General features: G+C 45.0%; 1 protein-coding gene across 2 annotated transcripts in view; it reads right to left on the bottom strand.

The window, feature by feature from the left end:
* The window catches only part of SLC1A2 (solute carrier family 1 member 2), a 92243-nt gene extending 73018 nt beyond the window's left edge, over positions 1-19225 (bottom strand). For both annotated transcript variants that reach the window (XM_082626271.1, XM_082626272.1), the window contains exon 1: positions 19123-19225. In XM_082626271.1, the coding sequence (XP_082482397.1) occupies positions 19123-19130 (8 nt within the window). In that variant the 5' untranslated portion in view covers positions 19131-19225. The remainder of the gene's footprint in view (positions 1-19122) is intronic.
* Between the last annotated feature and the right edge of the window lie 4763 nt (positions 19226-23988).

The following is a 23988-nucleotide window of genomic DNA, read 5'->3' as shown; positions in this document are numbered from 1 at the left end:
CAGACAGGCATCCCAGGGGACACACAAGACCTTCTGTCAGGGGTGTACTGGTCCCAACACACCAAACCAAGATGAGAAAATAAATTTGAGAATATCAAGTGATTTTCAACAAGAGTTAAGCATAAGTTGGAATAGAAGGATGGATGGATAGATGGATGGACAGATGATTAGATAGATAGATAGATAGATACAAAATATACACACTTGTTACTGTATACACAAAGATTACAGATACTATTTCTGGTGGATCACAAGACACTGTTTTTTTGTTTTGTTTTTTTGTTTTTTTTGTGTGGTACGCGGGCCTCTCACTGTTGTGGCCTCTCCCGTTGCGGAGCACAGGCTCCGGACACGCAGACTCAACGGCCATGGCTCACGGGCCCAGCCGCTCCACGGCACTTGGGATCTTCCCGGACCGGGGCACGAACCCATGTCCCCTGCATCGGCAGGCGGACTCTCAACCACTGCGCCACCAGGGAAGCCCCCACAGAACACTGTTAATAGCAATGGCCTCTGAGGAGAAGAATGAGTAAATGGGCATCTCAGGTGAGAGGGAGACTCACTGATTATTACCTCCTCTTTAGCAAAATTTGAATGTTTTGCCTTGTGTGTTAATTACTTTTTCAATCTAAGGATTAAAAATAAGAGAATTACCAAAAATATATTTAACAACAAACACTTCTAGTTTCATCTCCCAATGACTCAAAAGTTAGATGACCAGAACCCCATTTCCTCAAGCTTCCTGGTTAAGCTTTTCCTTTTTTTTTCTTTTTTTCGTGGTACGCGGGCCTCTCACTGTTGTGGCCTCTCCCATTGCAGAGCACAGGCTCCGGATGTGCAGGCCCAGCGGCCATGGCTTATGGGCCCAGCCGCTCCGTGGCATGTGGGATCTTCCCGGACCGGGGCACGAACCCGTGTCCCCTGCATCGGCAGGCGGACTCTCAACCACTGTGCCACCAGGGAAGCCCTGGTTAAGCTTTTTCTTTGAGGCTTGGTGAGATTGGCCATTGCAAACATACACCCTGGCATGATCTCTTCTCCATGTCACTTCCCTGAACAGAGAGAGAAGCAATGGGACCCAGCTCGTGACAGGCTAGCATGTGACACAGGACCTGCTGCTTTGGGGTCTGCCATAGCTCTGAGGTAAAGAGGAAGGGGAGAATTAAGGAGCCAGGGTTCCAGCCACAAAGCCTCCAGTCCATCTGGGCACAGCCAGGTCCAGGGAGGGTATCTCTGGCACAGAGATCAAAGAGCTAGCCTTAGCCTGGCCCCCAAGGTACTGGAAGTCTTCAGAATGGTCTCAGCTTCCTATCAGCTTTATGTCAGCAGGGAAAGTTTGTCTTCAAGAGAACAGGACGTGAAACAGAGCTGTACACACACACACACACACACACACACACACACACACACACACACACACACACACAGAGGCACATTCTATAGGCAGAACCTGGGTCTGGCTTTACAGCCCAGGGCTGGTGTCTCCAGCTGTATGAGCCTCAGCTACTCATTTTCATCCCTCCGTCTTCTCAGAAGGAAAGAGGATTTCAGAGAAGATTAAATTAGATACAATAACCTCTGCTAAGTGTCTGCCACAGAGTAGCAGTACTGTCCTTTCTTCTTTCCCCGTTTCCTTCCGCTATTTTTGAAATAACAAAATGCTTTTTAAAGCATTCAATTGACTAAAAGAGACAACATAAACCCTTGTCAAAATGAATTTTCATACTTCTTAGGAAACTCAGCAGACACTCCAGTGAGACTTAGATCTTTGGACTCATATGTAACAAGTTATGTAAGGGGCATCTTATTCCCCCAGTGTGTGCACTCTGGGATTATGGTGTGCAGGCTAAGGGCAAAAGGAAATTACGTAAGCGTAATCCTGGGAAATCGGCAAGCAAAGCACAGACCAGTTCAAGAAGCAAGCCAGCGGTATGTTCCAGTGAATCTCTCAGAAGCCAGAAACTTCCAAATGTCTTAAAACACAGGTGGAGTACATTTGGTTGAGAGTAGGGGAGAAAATGGTCAAAATATTTTTTAAATGGTACGTCAGGGTGCCAAACCACCTGAATAGAGGCTGGAACTGCAACAGGGCAGGTCCTTGAAGGTCCCCTGCAGCTCTAGCCTGCTTATTAACCTCTTAGCTGCTGCCTCCCAGGCAGGTCCAGGGCAGGGAGTGAGGGAACAGAAACTTGAGGTCAGGGCATGCTACCAACAAGTGTGAAAGTATTTCGATCTTTTATTTATTTATTTATTTATTTGTTTGTTTGTTTGTTTGTTTTTGGTTGTTTCATCTAGTTTATTACCTAGCCACAGACCACATCAGTGATAGAGGGAGTCTCATTCTTCTAACATTTGTTTTAAAAGTATGGTTATAAGCCAGCTATGTACACCAACATATTCCTTTCCATAGGATTCTGTGTTTTCAGGGTTATTAAAGTATATAACATAACCCGAGCTATGATTCCATATTGACTTCCAGATCAGAAAATGCTTTATACCTCCAAATCACTTTCACATCACTATCAATACACATATGGTAAAAGCCGGTTGTTTTTGCAAAATATTTTAACTACCAACTGAGTGTCAGCCCTGGAGGAGAGGCATTTCTGAAATAGTCTTATTAACGAAAATGTTTGAAAACCATGTTAAAAACCCACCAACCTAGGGAGTATCAGAAACAACAGACAAAAAGTTCTCAATCACCTTGGAAATCAGGGCACAGCAAAGGAAAACAGCAGCTTTGCACATCAAATTGACAAAACATTTTAAAGTTATAACATCTAGGATCGGCAAAGACATGGGAAAATTTAACATGGGAGTCTAGATTGGTAAGGTAGGGTGGAGGGAGGGTTGATGTGGTAGTTTCTATCAAAATTAAAAGTGTGCAATACCCTTTGACCCCAACCCCAGAAACATTTTTTCTTAATATCTGTCCTAGAGAAATGTGTATGTCTGTGCACAAAGATGTACATTCTTTGCTGAATTGTTTATAATAGTAAAACCTGTGAAATAACCTAAATTCCATCAATATGGTTGAAAAAATTCTGATACACTTTGATGCAATGAAAGACTATGTACCTGTTAAAAAGGATGACGTATTACTATTTGGAAAAATCTCCAAGATATAAATATGTGAAAATTTTATACATTTATAATGCACATTTATAATGCATGGAGAAAAATTCTGGAAGAAGCAAAAAAATACTCTCAGGGTTTAACTCTGGGAATAAAAGAGGGTTTTCGAGGCAGGTGTGTGTATACACATTTTTTGCAGGCTTTTTTTGTGTGGTTTTGTTTTTTTGCGGTACGCGGGCCTCTCACTGTTGTGGCCTCTCCCGTTGCGGAGCACAGGCTCCGGACACGCAGGCTCAGCGGCCATGGCTCACGGGCCCAGCCGCTCCCGCAGCATGTGGGATCTTCCCGGACCGGGGCACGAACCCGTGTCCCCTGCATCGGCAGGCGGACTCTCAACCACTGCGCCACCAGGGAAGCCCTGTGTGTAGGTTTTGACTTTTAATAAAAGTCATGTGTCATGTTCTATAATTAAAATTTATTTTGAGGAATGGTGAATCAGCCATCTGAAATGTTTTGAAGAGGACATAACATTTTTTAATGCAGGAAAGTATTAACTTTTTAAAAGACAAAATTTAGGAGCTGTCCTTTAGAAAGGAGTTATCAGGGAGGTCACAAGCCCTTTGTGCTGAATTTACTTCCAAGCTCACCCAACACAGATAATGACAAAAGATAACCTTAAGTCCGAAATGATTCTGAGATTTATGCCCAAGAAACAAAACAAATAACCTGTCCAGAAGGACCAGAGGAAATGCACTTCCTGGAAAGCTGGGTACCTTTTATTTTCTTTAAAATTAGAGGAAACTACAGAATCTCTTTTCCTAGTCTGAATTCCACTTTTCCTTGGCCAGTAACAGAGGCAGTTGCATCCCATTCACACAGCAGTTCATGTATCAGAAAATACTAGCCCCAAACTGGTCCTGGCCACTTACGTTCAACACTGGGACATCTTCCCCAGAATGTTCATAATAATGATTCTAGGATAGGGCTGCAGCTTGCAAGTGAGACTTTCATCACTGTCCCGCCCTGACACATTGTGAGGACTCAGGCAAGTCACAACAAACACGGTGATGTGACTGTAATCCATCTTCACAGGGGGTAACCCATGATCTGTGCACCAGAATAATAACAATCAATAATAATAATATCGGTGCACCAAGATCTGACCCCTTCATTTTGACACACAAACACACACACACACACACACACACACACAGATCTGGCAATTTCAAAGGATTGATGAAATCGATGGTAGATGCACCAACACTGTGAAATCCCTAGAAGGCTTCTGCCCAAACATCCATTGCAGTGCCCAGGTGATCATTTCACAGCAGATGGAATTCTTGAAACCCAAGGTACATGGCTGAGAAGTGGCCCCACTAAGAACTCAGATGGCGGAGTTCACAGCAGCACTGTTTGCAGTGGCCAGGACATGAAGGCAGCCTGGGTAGCCATCGAGGGATGGATGGAGGGGAGGATGTGGTGTGTGTGTGCGGTGGAATATTGCTCAGCTATGGAAAGGAGTGGAATGATGCCATTTGCAGCGACATGGATGGCCCTGGAGATTTTCGTGCTGGGTGGTGTGGGCCAGACAGAGCAGGATGAATTTCATGTAGTATTTCTTGTGTGGCGAGTCTAGACAAGTGATGCAGGTGAACTTATTTGCAGGACAGAGATAGACTCACGGACTTGGAGAGCAGACTTGTGGTTGCTCCGGATGGGGTGAGGGATAAATCAGGAGTTTGGGATTGGGATACACACACTACTGTGCATAGAATGGATGGCCAACAGGAATCTACTGTATAGCACAGGGAACTATAGTCAATGTCTTGTAATAACCTATAATGGAAGAGAATGTAAAAAAAGAATACATATGTTTATATATATACGTGTGTAACTGAATTGCTTTGCTGTACACCTGAAACTAGCACAGAATTGTAGATCAACTATATTTCAATAAAATTTTTTAAAAAAGAACTCAGACCTTCACTCTCCATCATTTAAAAAATACTTTTTACATCTGAGGCCCAAATATGATCAAAGTTATTAACTTGTTCATTTACTCATCCATTCAGAAGATATTTACTGAGCATCTACTCTGGGCTTGGCACTATTCTACATACCACAGAAAGATCAGTGAACACAATAGAGGCTCACAAAGAGTGAGGTCATAAACAAATAATTAATGTCATATGGTAATAAGTACTGTAAAGTACTGTGAAAAAACAATGGAGTGATATAATGGTGGGTGGGACAGAGAGTGATGGGGGACTATTTTATATAAGGGGGTCAGGAGGGGACATTTAATCAATGACTTGAAGAAAGTAAGGGTGACCATGTGGAACCCCTGGGAAATGTATTCTGAGAGTGAGAACAGCAAGTGCAAAGGCCCTGAAGCAGGCAAGGTGGTGAATTCTAAAAACAGCAAGGAGGATTTCCTTACCGTCATGCACACAGGCAAATTCTGTAAGCACATGTTTGATGCAATTCAAGAAGTTTCCCCCTGAAAATGCACATACAGAAACATTTTCCTTACCCCAAGACCCCTGGAGCCTTTTGTCCATGGACCCCAGTTAAGAAACTCTATTCTACTCCAACCTTGAAGATGGTTGCTTTGGAGCTAGTGTGGCTCCAAATGGCTGAATCATGGCTGCCATCCCTCATGGGATGAAAGAGACGAAGAGGAGATGAATTCCTTCTTCAGACAACCTGCTGGTTCTGAATTTCCAAAGGGATGGGAGGTCCTTCCCTCATCTTGGGAGACTGAGAAATTAACCTGGGGCAATGATGAACAGGATCAATCGTAGGCTTGCTCACTGCCCCCTCTCTGTACAGGGAAAGCCTTCTGGGTTCTGAGCATTCTGATTAGATCCGATTCCACTGCCTTCTGAGTTGGAAGTGACCCAGAGGCACTTTTAGTTTCCAGAAGGTATAATAGTAAGAGAATCAAACCATTCAGTTAGGCTTAGCAGCTCTGTTTCAGAGAGACAGCAAGTAACTGACAAATATTCTTGGTTTGTCTCTAAGTTGAGTTTTGAATGCCCCAGAGTAAAAAATTAATAACAGTAATTAAAAAAACAATAAAGGGCTTCCCTGGTGGCGCAGTGGTTGAGAGTTCGCCTGCCAATGCAGGGCCCGTGTACCGCAAAAAAAAAAAAACAACCAATAAATAAATAGGCAGATTTAAGCAGCGTGCTGAATCCAAGCAACCCACTCTGTGATGCTTACTTTGCCTGTTTCCCCTGCCAGTTTCTCTCAGGTCCCCACAGGACTCTCAGTGTTAGGACCATCACACCTAATAATTCTTGTTAAATACCAGGGTTCCAATTACAGCTTCACCATAAAACACTTCATAAAATGTGTGGACTTGGCTCCTGCTTTTGCAGACGTGAGTCTGGCCCTCCTTCCTTTCTCCGCTCGGCGTTACACACACCTTCCCGCACTTGGAGCCCTCTGCGCAGTCCTGAGGAACCCACCCCGGCCTGGTGCGCCTGCCACTGCGTTGATCAGCGAATTCTCTCTGTGAGGGAACCCTTGGGTGATGTCATTCCTTTTCTCCGTGCAAGACTTCTGGGCATCAATCATGACAACATCCAGGAAGGTTGGAGCTTTACACTGTGAAACTCTTAGGACTAGGAGGGACCAATGGGGACAGACAGGAGACAGGGGGATTGAAGCTTACCTCTCCTACACGAAGTGCACCAAGAAATACACACATGGGGCAAGGAGCAGGGGCTAGCAGGGCTAACGCTGACCCCCGTACCCACCAGACTCTTTCCTTGTCTCTTAAAAAATTTTTGTCTGTTTCTCAGATTACATAAATAATATGCACTTTGTTTACAGAAAGATATAAAAAAGAAAATCCCCAGTAAATTCCATTGCCAGGAAAGTCTAAGTAAGAGCCAGTGCGTATACCAAGCATTGTTTTCAGTGCTTTATGCTCATGTACACCCATTTACTCATTTAAATCTCACAGCCACACTATAGGGGTGACATTATTTCAAGGCCCATCTTGCAGATGAGAAAACCAAGGCAAAGAGAAATTAAGTAACCTGCCAACATCTCTTAGTTATTAAGCAGAAGAGCTGGAATTCAAATCCAGACCTTGTTCTTAAGGCATTTTAATCGTAACTGCTTTCCATTCGAGGTGTCCATCTCTACCCTGGCTCCCACTGCTCTGGGGTCCAGCCTCCACGGGCTGTTCCTTCTCCTGCCAGCACTCCAACCCTTTGTGAGCTTCCCTGAGAACCACATATTCAATGGAGTTGACAGCAAACCAAAAAGGAAAAGAGGCCACTTTTCAGTCCACTCAGGATATGGAGAACATCAACTATATGTACAGGATGGTGGGGACACAGTGACCACAAGGGGTTTGGTCTAATGGCAGAGACATGACATGTGAACAAGAAAAACTAACAGCAGAAGTGTGGCCAGACTCTAAGCTCCTTGAGGGCAGGTTTGTATTGTATTCACTGCAGACTCAAAGGAGGCGGTTAGTGGCTGTTTGCTGAATGCCTGAAAGAGTAAGATAATAAGAATCTCAGCCCGTGGTGCTCTTCTGAAATCATAAAGAAGTTGGGTATGACTTTCCAGGTGAAGTAACAGTTCAGCTGAGACTCAGAGACTGGATAAGACGTGACCAAACAGAGAAGGGGGGCAGGATGCTCCACAACTGACTCCACAGGACTTGGACCCAGGTCCTCCCAGCAGAGGTTCTGGAGGCAAGGGGTTGGGGCTGGGGAGGGAGTGGGAAAGATAAGTAGGCTCAGGTCATACCGGTACTCCAATGCCAAAGGAAGGAGGGGAGACTTAGGAAAAAGATGTATCTGAAGATAAAGATTAGGGAGTTAACCACTTTAATTAGCTCTCGGAGTGAGAGAACAGGCAAGAACAAAGACCTTAGAAAGGATGAGAGTTGAATCTCGCAACTAGTTCTGTGGGGAAAGAGGAGGAAGAAGAATCCTCCAAAACGCAGGCAGAAAGGAGTCATGAGAGAGCAGGAGAAGCATGAAGGCGTCATGAGGAGCCATCTTAAGGGGCTTTCCCAAAAGCAGTGCTACTTTTGAGCACTCCACTAAAGGGACAGACACAGTAACTCAATACAATGAGCCTCCCTCCCTCTATCTCAATGGCCTTTAGACCACCTTAAAGATAAGAATGGATCACAAGCCAATCAACTTTTGGGCAAAATCCAATTCAAAAATAGTGGCTGCCGGGCTTCCCTGGTGGCGCAGTGGTTGAGAGTCCGCCTGCCGATGCAGGGCACACGGGTTCGTGCCCCGGTCCGGGAAGATCCCACATGCCACGGAGTGGCTGGGCCCGTGAGCCATGGCCACTGAGCCTGCGCGTCCGGAGCCTGTGCTCCGCAACGGGAGAGGCCACAGCAGTGAGAGGCCCGCGTACCACAAAAAAAAAAAAAAAAAAAAGATAGATAGATAACTAAATAAATAAAAATAGTGGCTGCCTGGAGCAATGTATTGAGAAGTATTCTGAAGCTCAGTCCAGATTCAAAGTGAATGAGTTCTATGATCGATTAGAAATGTCTGCCATGGACACATAATTGAGTGCCCATATTTGGCATCGTTCGCCCAGTAATTTGCACACACTTTCTTTCTTAGATGTAGGCTCATTTAGAGCCGAGACTGTCATATTTATCTTTGTGCCAGGCCCTGTGCCAGGTCGGCACTAGGGAACAGAGATCACTGTGCTCAGCAAATGTTTGTTAAATGAATGATCGCACTCATTTGTTCCTAAGAATAATGATGACAAAGAAGCTGAGTGCTGTGAGCTTTCGGAATGCAGGGGTGGCAGAAGGGGCTTCTTCCTCCGAAGCCAGCTTTCCATTCTGACCCCGCCAGGGGCCAAACTCCCTATGACAGTCTGGGCTCCTCTTGGGTCGAGCTGAGGTTGTCCTCATTCAGGGAAAGTACCCAGCCAACGGACAGCATCCATGCATTGCCCTGCAAGAGATGTTACTAACAGAGCTGATAAAGTCTGGAATTGATGGGCACGGCCTCACTAGAAACATGCCTGTGAATCCAGGCTGACACAGAAGCATTCCCCAGGCATCTGCTTCTGCAGAGGAGACTTGTGGAATGTCAAAAGCAGAGACACGCCCAGCTTGGCCTCCCGTGCGGTTGGGAAAGAACTTCTAGCAATGGGTTGAGCCAATGAACAGCCGTTTCTGGGGGTCTTCCCTCAAGTATTTATTGATGAGCAAACCCTATAATCCTCTTTGTTGTCCCTCAACCCTCAGCAGAGTGTCTTGTATGTAGTGGAGACTCAGTAATAAGACAGACACTTAAAGAACTCCTGAATAGATGAGGAGGAAGGCAGCACATGATTAACTGCCAAAGGAACGATGCACACACGCATCAGTGCTACCGGAGTTACAAAGAGCTGGATGGGACAGCTTGGAACAGAGTCACAAAGGAGAAAGAAGAGTGTGGGCTGAGTTTGGAAGGCTGTAGGTAGACATTCGATAGGGATAGAGAAGGGGAGACAGGCATCTGGCAGAGGAAATGGAGGGCAAAAGCTCAGAGGCAGGATGGGAAAGGCAAAGTTCAGTAACAGGAGGAACAATGTGGGAGGAGAATCTGGGAGAAACAGGGAGCAAGATTGGAAGCAGGGATGTGAATGGGGGGCACCACAGGGGCCCAGGCAGTGAGGAATGAGGCCGGAGTTAAGGTGTGGACTATATGGATGAAAATAAAGATTCTAAGAAACCAAGCCCACATTGAAAGGGAGAATCAGGAAGGAGTCAAAGGTGCAAAGGGAATCAAAGGCCGACAGGACCCTAGGAACAAACAATCAAAGGATGGATGAAGTGGCAGTTTTCTATAAGTCCTTAGAAACATGGATTTTTTGTGCACTGCAGACCACCAAACCTTGTCTGGCAAATGCCCAGGGCCCAGATATCAATAATTCAGATAGTTTTTTTTTTCTTTTGAAACCTATGGAGCTGTCCTCTTCATCCTAGCTCCTTTTCCTCCCTTCCTTCTGTAGAGGAACAAAAAGAGAGGAAAGGCCCTTCCCCTCCAGATTTTCAATCTCCTTTGCTCTGGGCACTCACCCAGAGACCTGAGAAAGTCCTGGTTTCTCTCATAGCAAAGATATGTATCTAACACACTTACTATTCACAGGACATTTGCATTTAAAGGAAGCCTGGCTCAGATGCTTAGATTTTCTGGATGTCTGTCCACAGTTTCCTGTTTGCTGCATGCCTGGGAGGGGATGGAGTGAATAACGCACAGTCCTTGGGCTCAGGGAGCTTACAATTTAGCAACTGAAAAGGCCATTCTAGTCTGTTTTGTACTTATTTTTTCCAGCAGGGGGCAGAAGTCTTTAGTTATGAACAAGCTCTCCAGAGGTAGTGAGACCTGGGTACAAATCCCAGATCCACCACTTACCAGCTAAGAAACTTGGAGTGAGTTTCTTAATGTCTCTGAGCCTCAGTTTTTCTCCTTTTTGGAATGTAAGCTCTGAATGGGATGGCCCATGCAAAGGGCTCAGTTCAGTGCCTGGCACATGGCATTTACTCTGGTTACCTGCCAGGATGTGCCAGGAAATATTGGAAGCTCACTACTGATTTTTAGGACTCACACTCGGAGGACAAGACAACATCTCCCAAACCCTAGAGGCTGAGTGAGCCATTAAGTCTTATCAACCCTTCTTACTTCCAGATGGAGAAACCAAGAGACTCTCTTCTTCTTCCTTGTTTTATCTTGCAGAGTGTAAGGGTGGAAGATACTATCAACATTTATTGAGCATCTACAGTGAGTCCAGCATGGCATTAGGCATGTCCTAGGCTTTATCTCTTTTAATCCTCACAACAACCCACAAGGTACAAACGTCTAACCCAGATCAAGTGAGAAGGAAAAGAGAGACTGAGGGTGTGAAACTTCCCCAAGGTCCTATTGCTACTGCAGAGCTGGGCTTCAAACCCGGGCCTCTCCAGCCACCTCAGATGCTTCCCCCGCTCTTGACTGGAGCCAGACCTGAACCCCCGGTACCTGGGGATCCTTCCATGAAGGCACACCAAGGTAAGATGTCATCCCAGTGTGTCAATTTCAGGCCCTAACAAGCTTGGCAGAAGCAACAAAACTTTCGATGGTGTAGCTGCTCCATCAAGTCTGATTGGGAAGATGCCTGCCTGGGGTTGGAGCCTCTCTCTGGTCTGGACCCAGACCCTGGGGTGGGTGACCTCCTAGCAGGCATTGGAAGCACCCTCCACTCATGGCCTCAAAAGAGTAATGGAAGGAGCCTTAATTCCATTCTTTGTATCATCTTGCACGTTGACCATACCACCTCTCTGAGAGAACATACTAAATCCCGCCCACATTTTTATTTCCTTTTGGAGATTTTCTTACAGAGTGAACCCATCTACCCACTATCCTCATAGAATGGAATCAGCTGACCCAGTCTTCATTTGAGAGATTAATCATAAGAGTATTCTAACAATCGCTACTGAGTACTTACTCGGAGTCAGGTACTCTCCCAAAGAAATAGATACAATCAACCATTAGTTCCACTTTATAGATGGGAAAACTGAGGTTTAGAGTATGAGGTAGGTTAATCAAAGTCAGGCAACTGGTTAGTGGCACAGAGAGAATACAAACCAGGAATGCTTTCCTTAGGAGCCCAGGCTGTACTCACTGTGTCACACGTTCTCCAGGGAAGCTGGGGCAGCCTTCCATTCCTTCCCCACCTCCCTGAATGGCCAGCACATCTCCGCTCTCACAGACGGCACGTGGGCACCTGGGACTGTGGAGTCTGAAGAACACTCCAGACTAGCATATTTTCCTACCAACATGGACATGTGTGCCACCACTCCACTGCACTCAGCCCGGCCACGAGGAGGTTAATAAGCCAAAAACCATCTGGTTTTCAAGTGATATTTAGTGACCTCATGAGATACAGTATCATTGTGAGTGCTCTGTGTGTACTTTTAGAATGCAAGACAGAAAACCGCATATGATCACAATTTTAGGAAAACCATACGTTGCATCAAGATGCCAAAAAAAAAAAAAAAAAGGCACCAAAGGTTTCCAGTGGTTGTAATGGTAGGATGACGGACGCATTTTATTTCCTTATATATTGACGGATGCATTTTATTTCCTTATTGATTCTTTCCTTTATGTTCAAACTTTCTACAACAAACACAAATTAACCTTTAGAACAAGAAACAAAAAACTTACAAAAATAAGCCGATTGACCCCCCAAAAAGTCTACATTATTCAGAGTAAAGACAAAGAATAGTTCATCTGTAAGTAACCTCACTGGCACATGCTCCCTCACCTGGCTGCTTACACATCGTGCCTGGTTACGAATTTACACCTCCTTGTAGCACTACATGGTTTCCAAGCCTGCCTCTGATGCTAAGAGAAGAATGTCAGGGTTGGGAGTGAATTACCTTAACCCATCCCTGGCCCCTTTCCAGTCTGAGCCACAGCCTTTTGCAGAGGGAAGGTTTTTTTACCGACAGCCTTGTGATGCAGTTGGCCTATTTTTGGCTGGCAGGCGGGGCAGGTTAGCTCTTTATCCACTCCTGCCTTGGCCGAGCCTCAGAGGTCACAGAGACAAGGCATTTTCATCTTGTCCCGGTGCCAAGGTTGTTTTTCTAGAAGCCACTCCAATGGCTGAGGAACCAGCCAGGCTCCAGCTCGCTTCTCCAAAGCACTGGCACAATTTCTTCTCCTAAGAACATCATCACCAGTTAGATTTGTAAAAACATCTCAGAGTGAGCTGTACCAAATCTGAGAGAGAGAGAGAGAGAGAATGCGAGCTGCTCTTCTTTTGTAATACACCTTAAAGGACACAGTTCACTCCAGGGGTTAGGCTGAGACAGGTGGGAGTAAGCTAATGCAATGGGTAAACAGTGCTGCAGAAGATGTAAATGGTAAATGGGAATTCAGGGGGTGGGGGAGAAGGGATCTGGGGAGGAAAAGGGAGGATCTTGACCAGGAAGCAAGAGGTCCTATCAACACAGTGGGGAGGTGGGAGCTTGCGTGGCAGAGATGGCCAATGAAGATTATCCCAGCTAGCAGGGGTGGTCAAAGGACCTTCAATAATAATAACAATAATAATAGCAATAATAATAAAGTTGATAATAATGATAGCTAACATTTCCAAAGCGCTTAACTCCAGATGTCCTTCCAAGCACTTTATACCCACAACGATCCTGTGAGGTAGGTACTACTCTCATCCCCATTCCACAGGTGAAGAAACTGAAGCACCAAAAAGTACAGTTATCTGCCCAAAGTGACAGAGTAAGAGGGTTTTGAAAATCTCAGCCTGACTTCAGAAACTTTGTTCTTAACCACAGCACTACACACTGTTTCCCTAAGAACAGAAATGCCAAAGGTGCCACTGTATTCTGCCCGCTGTGTTGTTCTGCAGTGTAAGCCACCCGCTTCCCTTGCCGCTCAGACCATCAGTAAGCTCTGCTGTGTCTGCAGCCTTAAGGCTGTGGAACCCTGGGAAGCGGGGCATCAAAACGGCTTCCAGGGAGGGAAGGCAGGGTGGAAAGAGCCTGCACAGATGGTGACAGGGTGGAGAGGAAGAATTCAACAGAAGCAGGACTCAGATTGGGAGGTGCCTTGGAGAAATGCAAGTCTCTAAGAATCCATGGAAGAGAGGCTCAGTGGCCCTCGGAGTATGAGCAGGGCTTCAAGTCAATTTCACGTAAATCATAAAGTACAATAACATCCTGTGCCAAACTGGATGATTTGTGAAATTTTGAGACTGACATTTGAATTTTGATGCCTTATTTCCTTGGTTTTAAGGTAAGCTTTTTTCTTTCTTTAAATATTTTAGAACTTCTGAAATTGGAATATATACTTGCATATAATATTCAATATATACATCTATTGCGGTGTTTGCCTTTCTACTTGAAAAAACTATTACTAAATTGCTTTTGCAGATTACAACCAAGGGTGATTTAGGATGGAGTAAATGCAGCTGTTTAAGAACCTCCTGATAGAACTTCCCCGGTGGCACAGTTGTTAAGAATCCGCCTGCCAATGCAGGGGACATGGGTTCGAGCCCTGGTCCGGGAAGATCCCACATGCCGTGGTGCAACTAAGCCCGTGCGCCACAACTACTGAGCCTGTGCTCTGGAGCCCGTGAGCCACAACTACTGAAGCCTGTGCACCTAGAGCCTGTACTCGACAACAAGAGAAGCCACTGCAATGAGAAGCCCGAGCACCACAACGAACAGTAGCCCCTGCTTGCTGCAACTAGAGAAAGCCCACGGGCAGCAACAAAGACCCAATATAGCCATAAATAAATAAATAAATAAATAAATAAGAACCTACTGATAGAAGCAGATGCACTGACTTTCTCACTCACTTGTCTCTTTACTATTAAGTTTTCCACTACTCAAGCCGTTCATACAAATGTACAGAAGCAAATCCCCGCCTCTGCCTCACCTAGCAGACTCCTGCTCATTCTTCTGGTCTTGGATCAAATATTGCTTCCTCCAGGAAGCCTTCCTGACCTCGAAGATCAGGTCCAACTTCCCTATTTGTCTGTGTAATGGATTGATGTCCACCATCCTCCACTAGACTGCACCCGCCATGAGGGCAGGATTGGGCCTTTTTTCCCTCACGGTTAAATCACCACTTAAGAGCACAATACATAGCAGTACTATTCACAATAGCCAAGACATAGAAACAACCTAAATGTCCATCAACAGATGAATGGATAAACAAGGTGTAATATTATTTATATATATATATATATATATATATATATATATATATATATATATACACACACACACAATGGAATATTACTCAGCCATAAAAAGAATGAAATAATGCCATTTGCAGCAACATGGATGGACCTAGAGATTATCATACTTAGCGAAGTAAGTCAGAAAGAGAAAAACAAATACCATATGATATCACTTATATGTAGAATCTAAAATACAAGACAAATGAACATATCTACAAAACAGAAACAGACTCACAGACATAGAGAACAGACTTGTGATTGCCAAAGGGGAGGGGGCTGGGGGAGAGATGGATTGGGAGTTTGGGATTAGCAGATGCAAACTAGTATATATAGGATGGATAAACAACAAGGTCCTACTGTATAGCACAGGGAACTCTAGTCTATATCCTGTGATAAATCATAATGGAAAAGAATATGAAAAAGTATATATATATGTATGTATGTATGTATGTATAACAGTCACTTTGCTGTACAGCAGAAATTAACACATTGTAAATCAATTATACTTCAATAAATTTTTTTTTAATTTTTGAAAATACAAAAAAAGAGAGCACAATAGGAATTTCAATAATTTTTTGCTTCATGAATAAACTTGAATCTCTAATGAGAGCTGGAAGACAAATGATTAATTCTTGCCTCAGATGATTCCAAATTCCTTTCAGAAATTCTTGGCAAATATCACCACCTACAAGGGTGAACATGAGCTAGACTTTCAGGAGAGAAGAAAGTCTTGCCATCTTCCTACCATCACTGGACCATGTTGATATGTAATCCACTGCCTGTTAAATAATATTTAGGCATTTATTATCTTTCTGTACTGGCTCCTAGTGACTCTTTCTTACTCCTCTTTCATTTATAAGCCAAATCCTCACTTGAATGAACGTTAAATAAACAAATAATATGACCACAACATTTAGTACAATAATACTATACATTTTAAACCTTGAGGAAGGAAAACTTCAACAGAGGTATTGGAATGGTGCGATAGGTTATTATTGATACTATTTCAAATCCTGTAATCCTTTCAACCATTGAGAAAAATTTCACACTTAGAAGGGTCCCTAGAAACCTTCAGATCTGGCCACTTGGCAGATAAAGGCCAAAGACAACATCAGCTGCCAGATGACAGAGGTGTCCTACCTGGTGTATCCTGGCACAAGAGACCCCCTAGAATAAAAGGGAAAGCTTGTGGTCAAAGGCTCTGTATTGGTCCACTGTTTCAGGTGCTTCTCTTTTGCCCTCACACAGCGGGTCTCAACCAGGGGCAATTCTATCATATCTGCAGACATTTCTCGTTGTCACAACTGAAGAGAAGGGGTGTTCCTTGCAGACAGAGGCCAAGGATGCTGCTAAACATCTCCCTGAACAGAGTTAGCTGGCTCCAAATGTCAACAGTGCAAAGGTCAAGGAACCCTGCCCCGAGAGATGTCAGGAAAGGACCCAGAATGAGCTCTGGGCAACTCCCCACGCTTCTCGGCCCCAACCACAACACGCTCCCCTCACCACAACACATCTAAGGTTGTGAATCATATACCAAGGCTCTTGTCTACCACCACATGTACACAAATATGGACCAGAGGACAGACCCAGCCCCACCAGAAACATGACACATCTTCTGGGAGCAGCAATTTTACTCAGAATTCACTGAATTGTCTCGATTCTCAGATACATCTTGTTCCCGTATTTTAATATTTCTGAAAATGGAATGTGCCTTATAATTAATGCAGGTTTACCCGCCCACATGTCATTCTGAAATCAGTGGAAACTCTTATAAACGATTATATATCAGAAGCAGAGAAACATGGTAGTTTAAAACACAACACCTAGAAATAAACACAAATAGACGATGGAGTGTGATGTAAAATGTGCTTGAAAGACAAAGACCAAACACAAGCCTTCAGAGAATTTCTCTCTTGCAGCAGGCTCTTTCCACCAGGGTGAGGTCACATGCCTCCACCTCGTTGGTAGAAAAGTTCGAAGCGTAGACTTTACTCTCAGGATGAAAAACAACCAGTAGCCTGAGGGTCTGTGATGAGACCACCCATGGTGGGCTCGCTTTAAAACCTCAGGTGGCCTGCCCTCCTCCTACTGGCCCTCAGCACCCTCCTCCCGCATCTCCACCCCATTCATCCCCGCTGTCTCTCTGCTGTTCTCTCCCATAACTGGTACCATTTCCGGTGGTCAGCACTTGGCGGCATTCAGAGGCTCACTAGGAGGACAGCACCCATGGGTCCTGCCTGCTGACCGCCTTGTTTGACTGCATGGGTGCTGCAAATCAGCAGGGCGTGGTCAGTACAATGGCTCTGGAGTGAGTGAGGCCAGTTACAGACCTAGACTCAGCACCTTGGCTGCCTGTCTCCCGGACAAGCTTAGGTAACTCTTTACAGCTCGGTTTTCTCCTATGGAGAATGGCAGGGGATTATAATAGCACTGCCCACTACGGGAGAGGCCACAACAGTGAGAGGCCCAAGTACCACAAAAAAAAAAAAAAAAAGAAACTATAAACAAATGAACCTTTAGGACTTAGTTTTAAACAGTGAGAGAAATGAGCCAAAATGTGAAAAGAATAAGTCATTTATATTACTGTCAAAAAGGAAAATCATCAGGTTTTTCACAGCTTGGTATCATCCACAGTGTCAAATACATAGAGTCCTCGCCCAAAATCCAACCTTTCCACACTTTATCTCTTCTTTCTGATTTCCTGAATTATTACTATCAGCAGTTTCTGCTTCATTTGACTCATTTTTTTAAAATTAATTTATTTATTTCTGGTTGCGTTGGGTCTTTGCAGGGTTTCTCTAGTTACGGTGAACAGGGACTACTCTTCTTTGGGGTATGCTGGCTTCTCACTGCGGTGGCTTCTCTTGTTGCAGAGCATGGGCTCTAGGCGCATTGGCTCAGCAGTTGTGGCTCGTGGGCTCTAGAGAGCAGACTCAGTAGTTGTGGCGCATGGGTTTAGTTGCTCCGCAGCATGTGGGATCTTCCCGGACCAGGGCTCGAACCCATGTCCCCTGCATTGGCAAGTGGATTCCTAACCACTGCGCCACCAGGGAAGTCCCATCAATATTTTTTTATCATCTTTTTGAGCTTCTAAAAACAGAAATCAGCATGTAAAAGGATAGAGTATTTAAGTACTGTCCCAATTCTACCCAATTTAGGGTAAACCCTAAAACTGGGCCCAAAACATAGAAAACACTCAAAAGATATGATTGAAGAACAGAATGAACATAAGCCATTGTCTTCCCAATTATGGAGGGAAAAAAAAGAGTAATTTGAAGGGAAAAACAGCAAGAGGAGCTGGTGGTCTTTGTAACACCTACATTTTGTGTTGCAAGAGGAATAAGAAATGCTAGAGTCCCTGAGTAGAGCATTGGACCAAACACCTTACATATTTAGCAATATCAGAAAATATCTTTCCATCATGTAAATGAAGCCTCCTGTCTTTTCCATCACACCAAGTGCAACATCACTTACACTGTTGCTTTTCAATCTTTGATCCCAAGACCTTTTGCAGCAGGATTAACTGGTTGATGATACACTCTTAATAAAGTCATTCACATACCGTGCACTTGCACAGGGGAATACAGTTACCACACAACAGGTAAATGGCAGAGCTGAGATGCATGGATTTTTATCTGGACCAATTTCTTCAGCAATGATTGCTGAAGACGCTAGCTAACATCGGAACTTCTAGAAAGAGTCTGGGGCTGAATGCAGAAGACATCCTCATTTAGGACTCTGTGTCATACTTCTGGGTGCTTAAGTTCTTCAAGAGGCAGTCACGGATGATGACCTTGGTACAAGGTACAGTTTTTCCAACTCATCACTAAACACCTTATTAATATGTTATTTAAGCAATCATCTAAAGGAGAAAACGTCTCTATGAAAAAGTAGGAATATCATCTATTCAACCACTGATTCATTCAAAACATACTCATTGAGAAGCAAACCATGTGTCTGGTTCATTGCTAGGCATTGGGGTGCAGGGACCCACACCTTTTCTTCACCAGCCTGAGATGTTTCAGGGCCAATTGTTTTTCTGATGAACAGATTATATTTCCCAATTTGTACTCCTTCTTTCTTGAAACCTCTACATTTCTAGGGAAGACCTGGTTCACAGAAGGAAGCCCACGTTATCTCAACCACTGGGAAAAGCAAGAGTCTTTGCCAAATACCAAAATAGGCTCCAATAAGTGTTTTATAATAACACATGGTCCCACTTTCTGTCTCTCCTCTTCCTCCAGGAATATAAGGGGATTCCTCTCTTCTCATCAACCCGCACAGTCCACCGCCACCCCACCCAAGGCTTCTGACCTGACCATCCTCTCGTCTCCAGGAACGCACTGGCCACGTAGCACCGGAATGAGTTCTGTCTTCCATCTCGGTGCTGTTGTACCTCCGAGAAAAATCTGCCCGTTGCTTTAAAGTTTACCTAGCCAGAGTTCTGATGTCACAGAAGTAACAAACTGTCCTACTGACTGTTGTCATTTAGCTGAAAAGCTCAAGGTCACTAAGTGTTTGTTTGAACATTGTGTAATTATGGGAGTTAAAGACCTCATCAGGATCATCTTAGGCCTTTGATGTCCCTTTCCTCTCCATAAGCAAGAACCGTACCTGTTTCCTATCCAGGTGTTGTGACTTTCCACTCAGCGAGCCCAGAAGCTTGCTGGCAAGCCCCAGTCACTGTCACAAGACTACCATCCCTTGGCACTTACCCTCATTCCTCTATCACTATCCTTACAGCCACTGTGATCATTAACCATTCCACCCTGGCAGCCTCGCTCCCTGACACTTAACCTGGAATCATCAAAGTACTGAGTCTTTACCTTCTAATTCCCAATGTAAATGAAAGTAACCCTCTCCTTGTAAGGTTCGGAGATGTTGTAGCCTTCCCGTCGATCCGAAATTTTCACAAGAGCTACGCATCTGGGAAAAAATTGTATTTTATTTGGTTCCTAATCTCAGCCATAGGTAAGTCTATAGCATGCAGTGGACACCTTTTGGGCCTCCACCTGAGATTTCAGTCCTACTTCCACCTCTCATGATCTGTGTAATGTTGGGCAGATTACTTAACAACTCTGAACCTCAAATACCTCATTCATAAATAATAATAATAATAATATAATACCTTACAAGGTTGTTGTGAAAATTAAATCAGTCAACATACACGTACGTACCTAGAACATGGATAGCATGCAACACATAGTAACTATTGTTTTCATCAGTATTTATTCAATCCACAAATATTTCTTAGGTACAGTAGCCATTGCCTTTATGAGCCCTTAATGTCCTTTGAACAATTTTGCTATCGAGAGCTGCCATTAGAATCCATGGCAAATCCACAGCCAACTGGATTTTCAGATCTCAGATCCCCTTGGGAGCTTGACTACATTCAAGCTCTTCTAGTTGCAGCATCTTCATCCTCTGTTGGTGCCATTTGTCACTGTAAGATCTTGATATTAGCTATTCTTCACTGCAGACTTACTATGTGCCAGGCACATTCTACATGCTTTACATGTGTTTGGCGAATTTAAATCTTTCAACAACCCTGTGAGGTAGGCACTACGAGTATTTACATCTGTAGACCAGGAGAAGGCACAGAGAGGCTGAGTAACTTGCCCAAGGTCACACAGCAGCTCCATGGCAGAGCTGGGATCCAAACCCTCAAACTCAGACTCCTGAGCCTATGCCCAGAACCATCGCATGACCCTGACTCTCCCTGGAGGGGTTTACTGTCTCTCTAGAGAAGGGGCAGTGTGAGGCATGAATATTCGAGAAAGAATGGGAAGTGGAGGAGGCAGGGGTGGGTGTGGGTGAGGCATGGAGAGTGAGACCATCTTTCGGGTGTCGTGCAGAGAAAACCACCAGCTAATCAATGAGTCAGGCACAGCCTAAGCCGCATTCACATTCTACCCCAGAATGTTCTGGGGTTGCCGCAGAACCATGGACGCCTGAGTAGGAGGCAGAGAGCAGGTTGCTGCCTGGCAGCAAGGAAGGGGGCCCAGCTGGAGCCTGGGACACGGCTAATGAGAGCAAAGCTGCTACAGATGCCTCTTTCTCTAGGTTGCCAAGGTTTTTGTCACTTGTAAAACAGGGGGTCACCAGAGGGTTTCAAATATCATTCGGGATACAGAGCCAGAGGGTACCTTAAGATCCCTCCACATTGTGGAATTCTAGGATGCCAGTCCTTCTCCCCAGCCCCAGGGATACCGTCAACAGAGCCAGCTCCATTTTCGAAATGACAAACAGAAGAACTACCACTAAGAGTACTTTCTATAAGCCGGGTGCTTTAGGCTGAATTCTTCCAGCCACACTCTGTATGGAATTATTATTCTCTCCACCTTACTGATGAGGCGTAGAGAGGGAAAGAAATCTGCCCCGGAACATGAAGCCGGCAAGAACTGGAGCCACGACCTGAGCCCAAGATGGGAGAAACTCAGATCAGGTGCAGTCTAGGCACTCGATGGGCAGTGTTGTGACAGAAGGAGCATCCACACCTTTCATTCACGGACTCTTTCTTGTTGGAGCTTCTACAATGGGTCCAGGACGCAGAACTACATATGGCAGGTCCATATGTAGTTCCATGCCCTCACAGAGGTCCATGCCCTCACTGAGCTGTATTTTCTTTCTTTTCTTTTCTTTTTTTTTTGAGCTGTATTTTCTGTTCCTACAAGAAGAGGCTATCAGAGATGAGAGCTTAGCAAGACACAGGACCACAGGCAGAAGGAGGGCATCCCCCAGACGCTGGGACCCTGTGCTGATCTCCATAGCTGTCACCAGGCACACAGAGGCTGGATTTGAAACCAGTTCTTGGAACAGAGCGCTGGTCCGGGAGGATCCCACATGCCGCGGAGCACCTGGGCCCGTGCGCCACAACTACTAAGCCTGCGCTCTAGAGCCCACGAGCCACGGCTACTGGGCCCGCGTGCTGCAACTACTGAAGCCCGCACGCCTACAGCCCGTGCTCTGCAACAGGAGAGGCCACCGCAGTGAGGGACCCGCGCACCGCAATTGAGTAGCCCCAGCTCGATGCAACTAGAGAAAGCCAGTGCACAGCAACGAGGACCCGACGCAGCCAAAAATAAATAAGTAAGTAAATAAAATTTATTAAAAAAAAAAAAGTCTCTGCTCACCCACCTTCTTATTAATAATGTGTAAGTGTATTAAGGACCTTCAGCCAACAGTGAGAAAAGTTCATTTATCCAAAAGTTGCTACACTGGCTCTAATTGGTGGAAACAACTTTATAACCAAGCCCTTGATTTCTCTTCAAAAAGTTAAGGGGAAATGCTAAGTACTAAACAATCCAGCAAAGTGATTGCCTGTTCAGACAGTCTGCTGGCGTCCGAGTACCACTCACCCACCATACATATTACTCTGTGCCTTGACCTCTTCATATGTAAAACGGAGATAATAATCACAATAGCTATTGTACTCAAAGCTTAATACATATAGGCCCTTGTGATGGTGCCTGGAGCATAACACGCACTCAATAAAAGTTAGCTATCATTACGCAAATTCAGCATATTTCATAATATTTATGATAATGATTAACTGTTATTTATTCCTCTCATACTGTGTGCCAGGCACAGGGTTGAGAGTTATAGACATAGCATGATTTAGTCCTCAAGACAATCCCATAAGGTAGGTATTATACCCATTTTATGGATAAGAAAATGGGGAGGGAGTCAGAGAAGTCCACAGCTGGTGGATGGCAGAGGAGGGCTGGAACCCAGGTCCATTTGAACTCAGAATGCTTTGTCATCACAAGGTAAAGATGATCCACCTACAGTCGTGCATGCTGGCCTGAGTGTGAGAAGGCTCTGAAGTCAGCTTTTCCAACATCAATTATTACAGCATGCCCAAGTCTCCACTATCATCAAAGATTATATTTAACTTCTACCTGTGGTACCACTCATCCGGAAAACTCCTCTTCATCCTTCAAAACCTTACTCAGGGGCCTCCCTGGTGGCGCAGTGGTTGAGAGTCCGCCTGCCGATGCAGGGGATACGGGTTCGTGCCCCGGTCTGGGAGGATCCCATATGCCGCGGAGCGGCTGGGCCCGTGAGCCATGGCCGCTGGGCCTGCGCATCCGGAGCCTGTGCTCCGCAACGGGAGAGGCCACAACAGTGAGAGGCCCGCATACCGCAAAAAGAAAAAAAAAAAAAAAAACCTTACTCAGCTGTTTCTGGCTCTATACAGCCTTCCTTGTCCATCCCCACCCTTCAACGATTGGATGTTTTCCACTCCTGAACTATTTCTGCTTCTTTTACCTATTTCTGCTTCTTTTACGTATTTTGAAGTGCTGCAACACCGAGTGACTTGCTGTTTGTCTCCCCCATTAGACTGTGAACGCCTCCATCCAGGCACCTATGATTTATTTTAATTCTTGGGGAATTAGCAATGTATTTCAGTTCTCTGGGAATTAGCAATGCATGCATAATCCACATCAGTGGTTCTCTGTGGGGGCAATTTTGCTCCCCAGGGGACAGCTGGAGATCTGGAGACATTTTTGGTTGTCAAAATTGGAGGTGGGAACATGCTATTGTTATCTCATGGGTGGAAGCCAGGGATGCTGCTAAAGTGCATAGGATACAGTGCATAGGATATGCCCTCCACAACAAAGAATTATCCAGCCCCAAATGTCAATGGTGCCAAGGTCAACACACCCTAGTCTACCTAGTAGTTCTCAATTAAGCATCACTGATGCTTGACTAAAGAGTTTACTGTACTCCGTACATCATGGCTCAGAGCCTGCTGCAAACTGTGCTTCAGACCTCAAATATTTGTTTGCACCTCTGTGGGAGGATTATACGTCTCCATTCCTGATGCCATGCTTTGCCTTTCCGCTTCGGCCAATGGGATGAGAGATGTCTCAGATGTTCTCCCTGCCTCACCCATAATACTCGCCTATCACTCTAATGCACTCCAGCTGACTTTCAAGTGCCAGTGTCTGTGTATCTTTGTCTGAGGGCTTTCTCAGAAGCTAAAAGGCTATTCTGCCCCCATACAGGTCAGAAGTGCTGGGGAGTTAAATGCCCCGACCAGGAGTAGCCCTCAACCAGTGACTGGTAGGTTTGAATGTGTAAATACACCTGCTCCCTCATTCCTGGAGAGGATAACAGGACACATGATTCCAAGGATAACAGGACATGTGATTTGCCCTGTCGCCACAGACTTCC

This window comes from Mesoplodon mirus, assembly GCF_964341445.2.
Source record: "Mesoplodon mirus genome assembly, chromosome: 7".
Lineage (NCBI taxonomy): Eukaryota > Metazoa > Chordata > Mammalia > Artiodactyla > Ziphiidae > Mesoplodon > Mesoplodon mirus.
The sequence above is the reverse complement of the archived record's forward strand: the minus strand, read 5'-3'. Positions and strand labels throughout refer to the sequence as shown.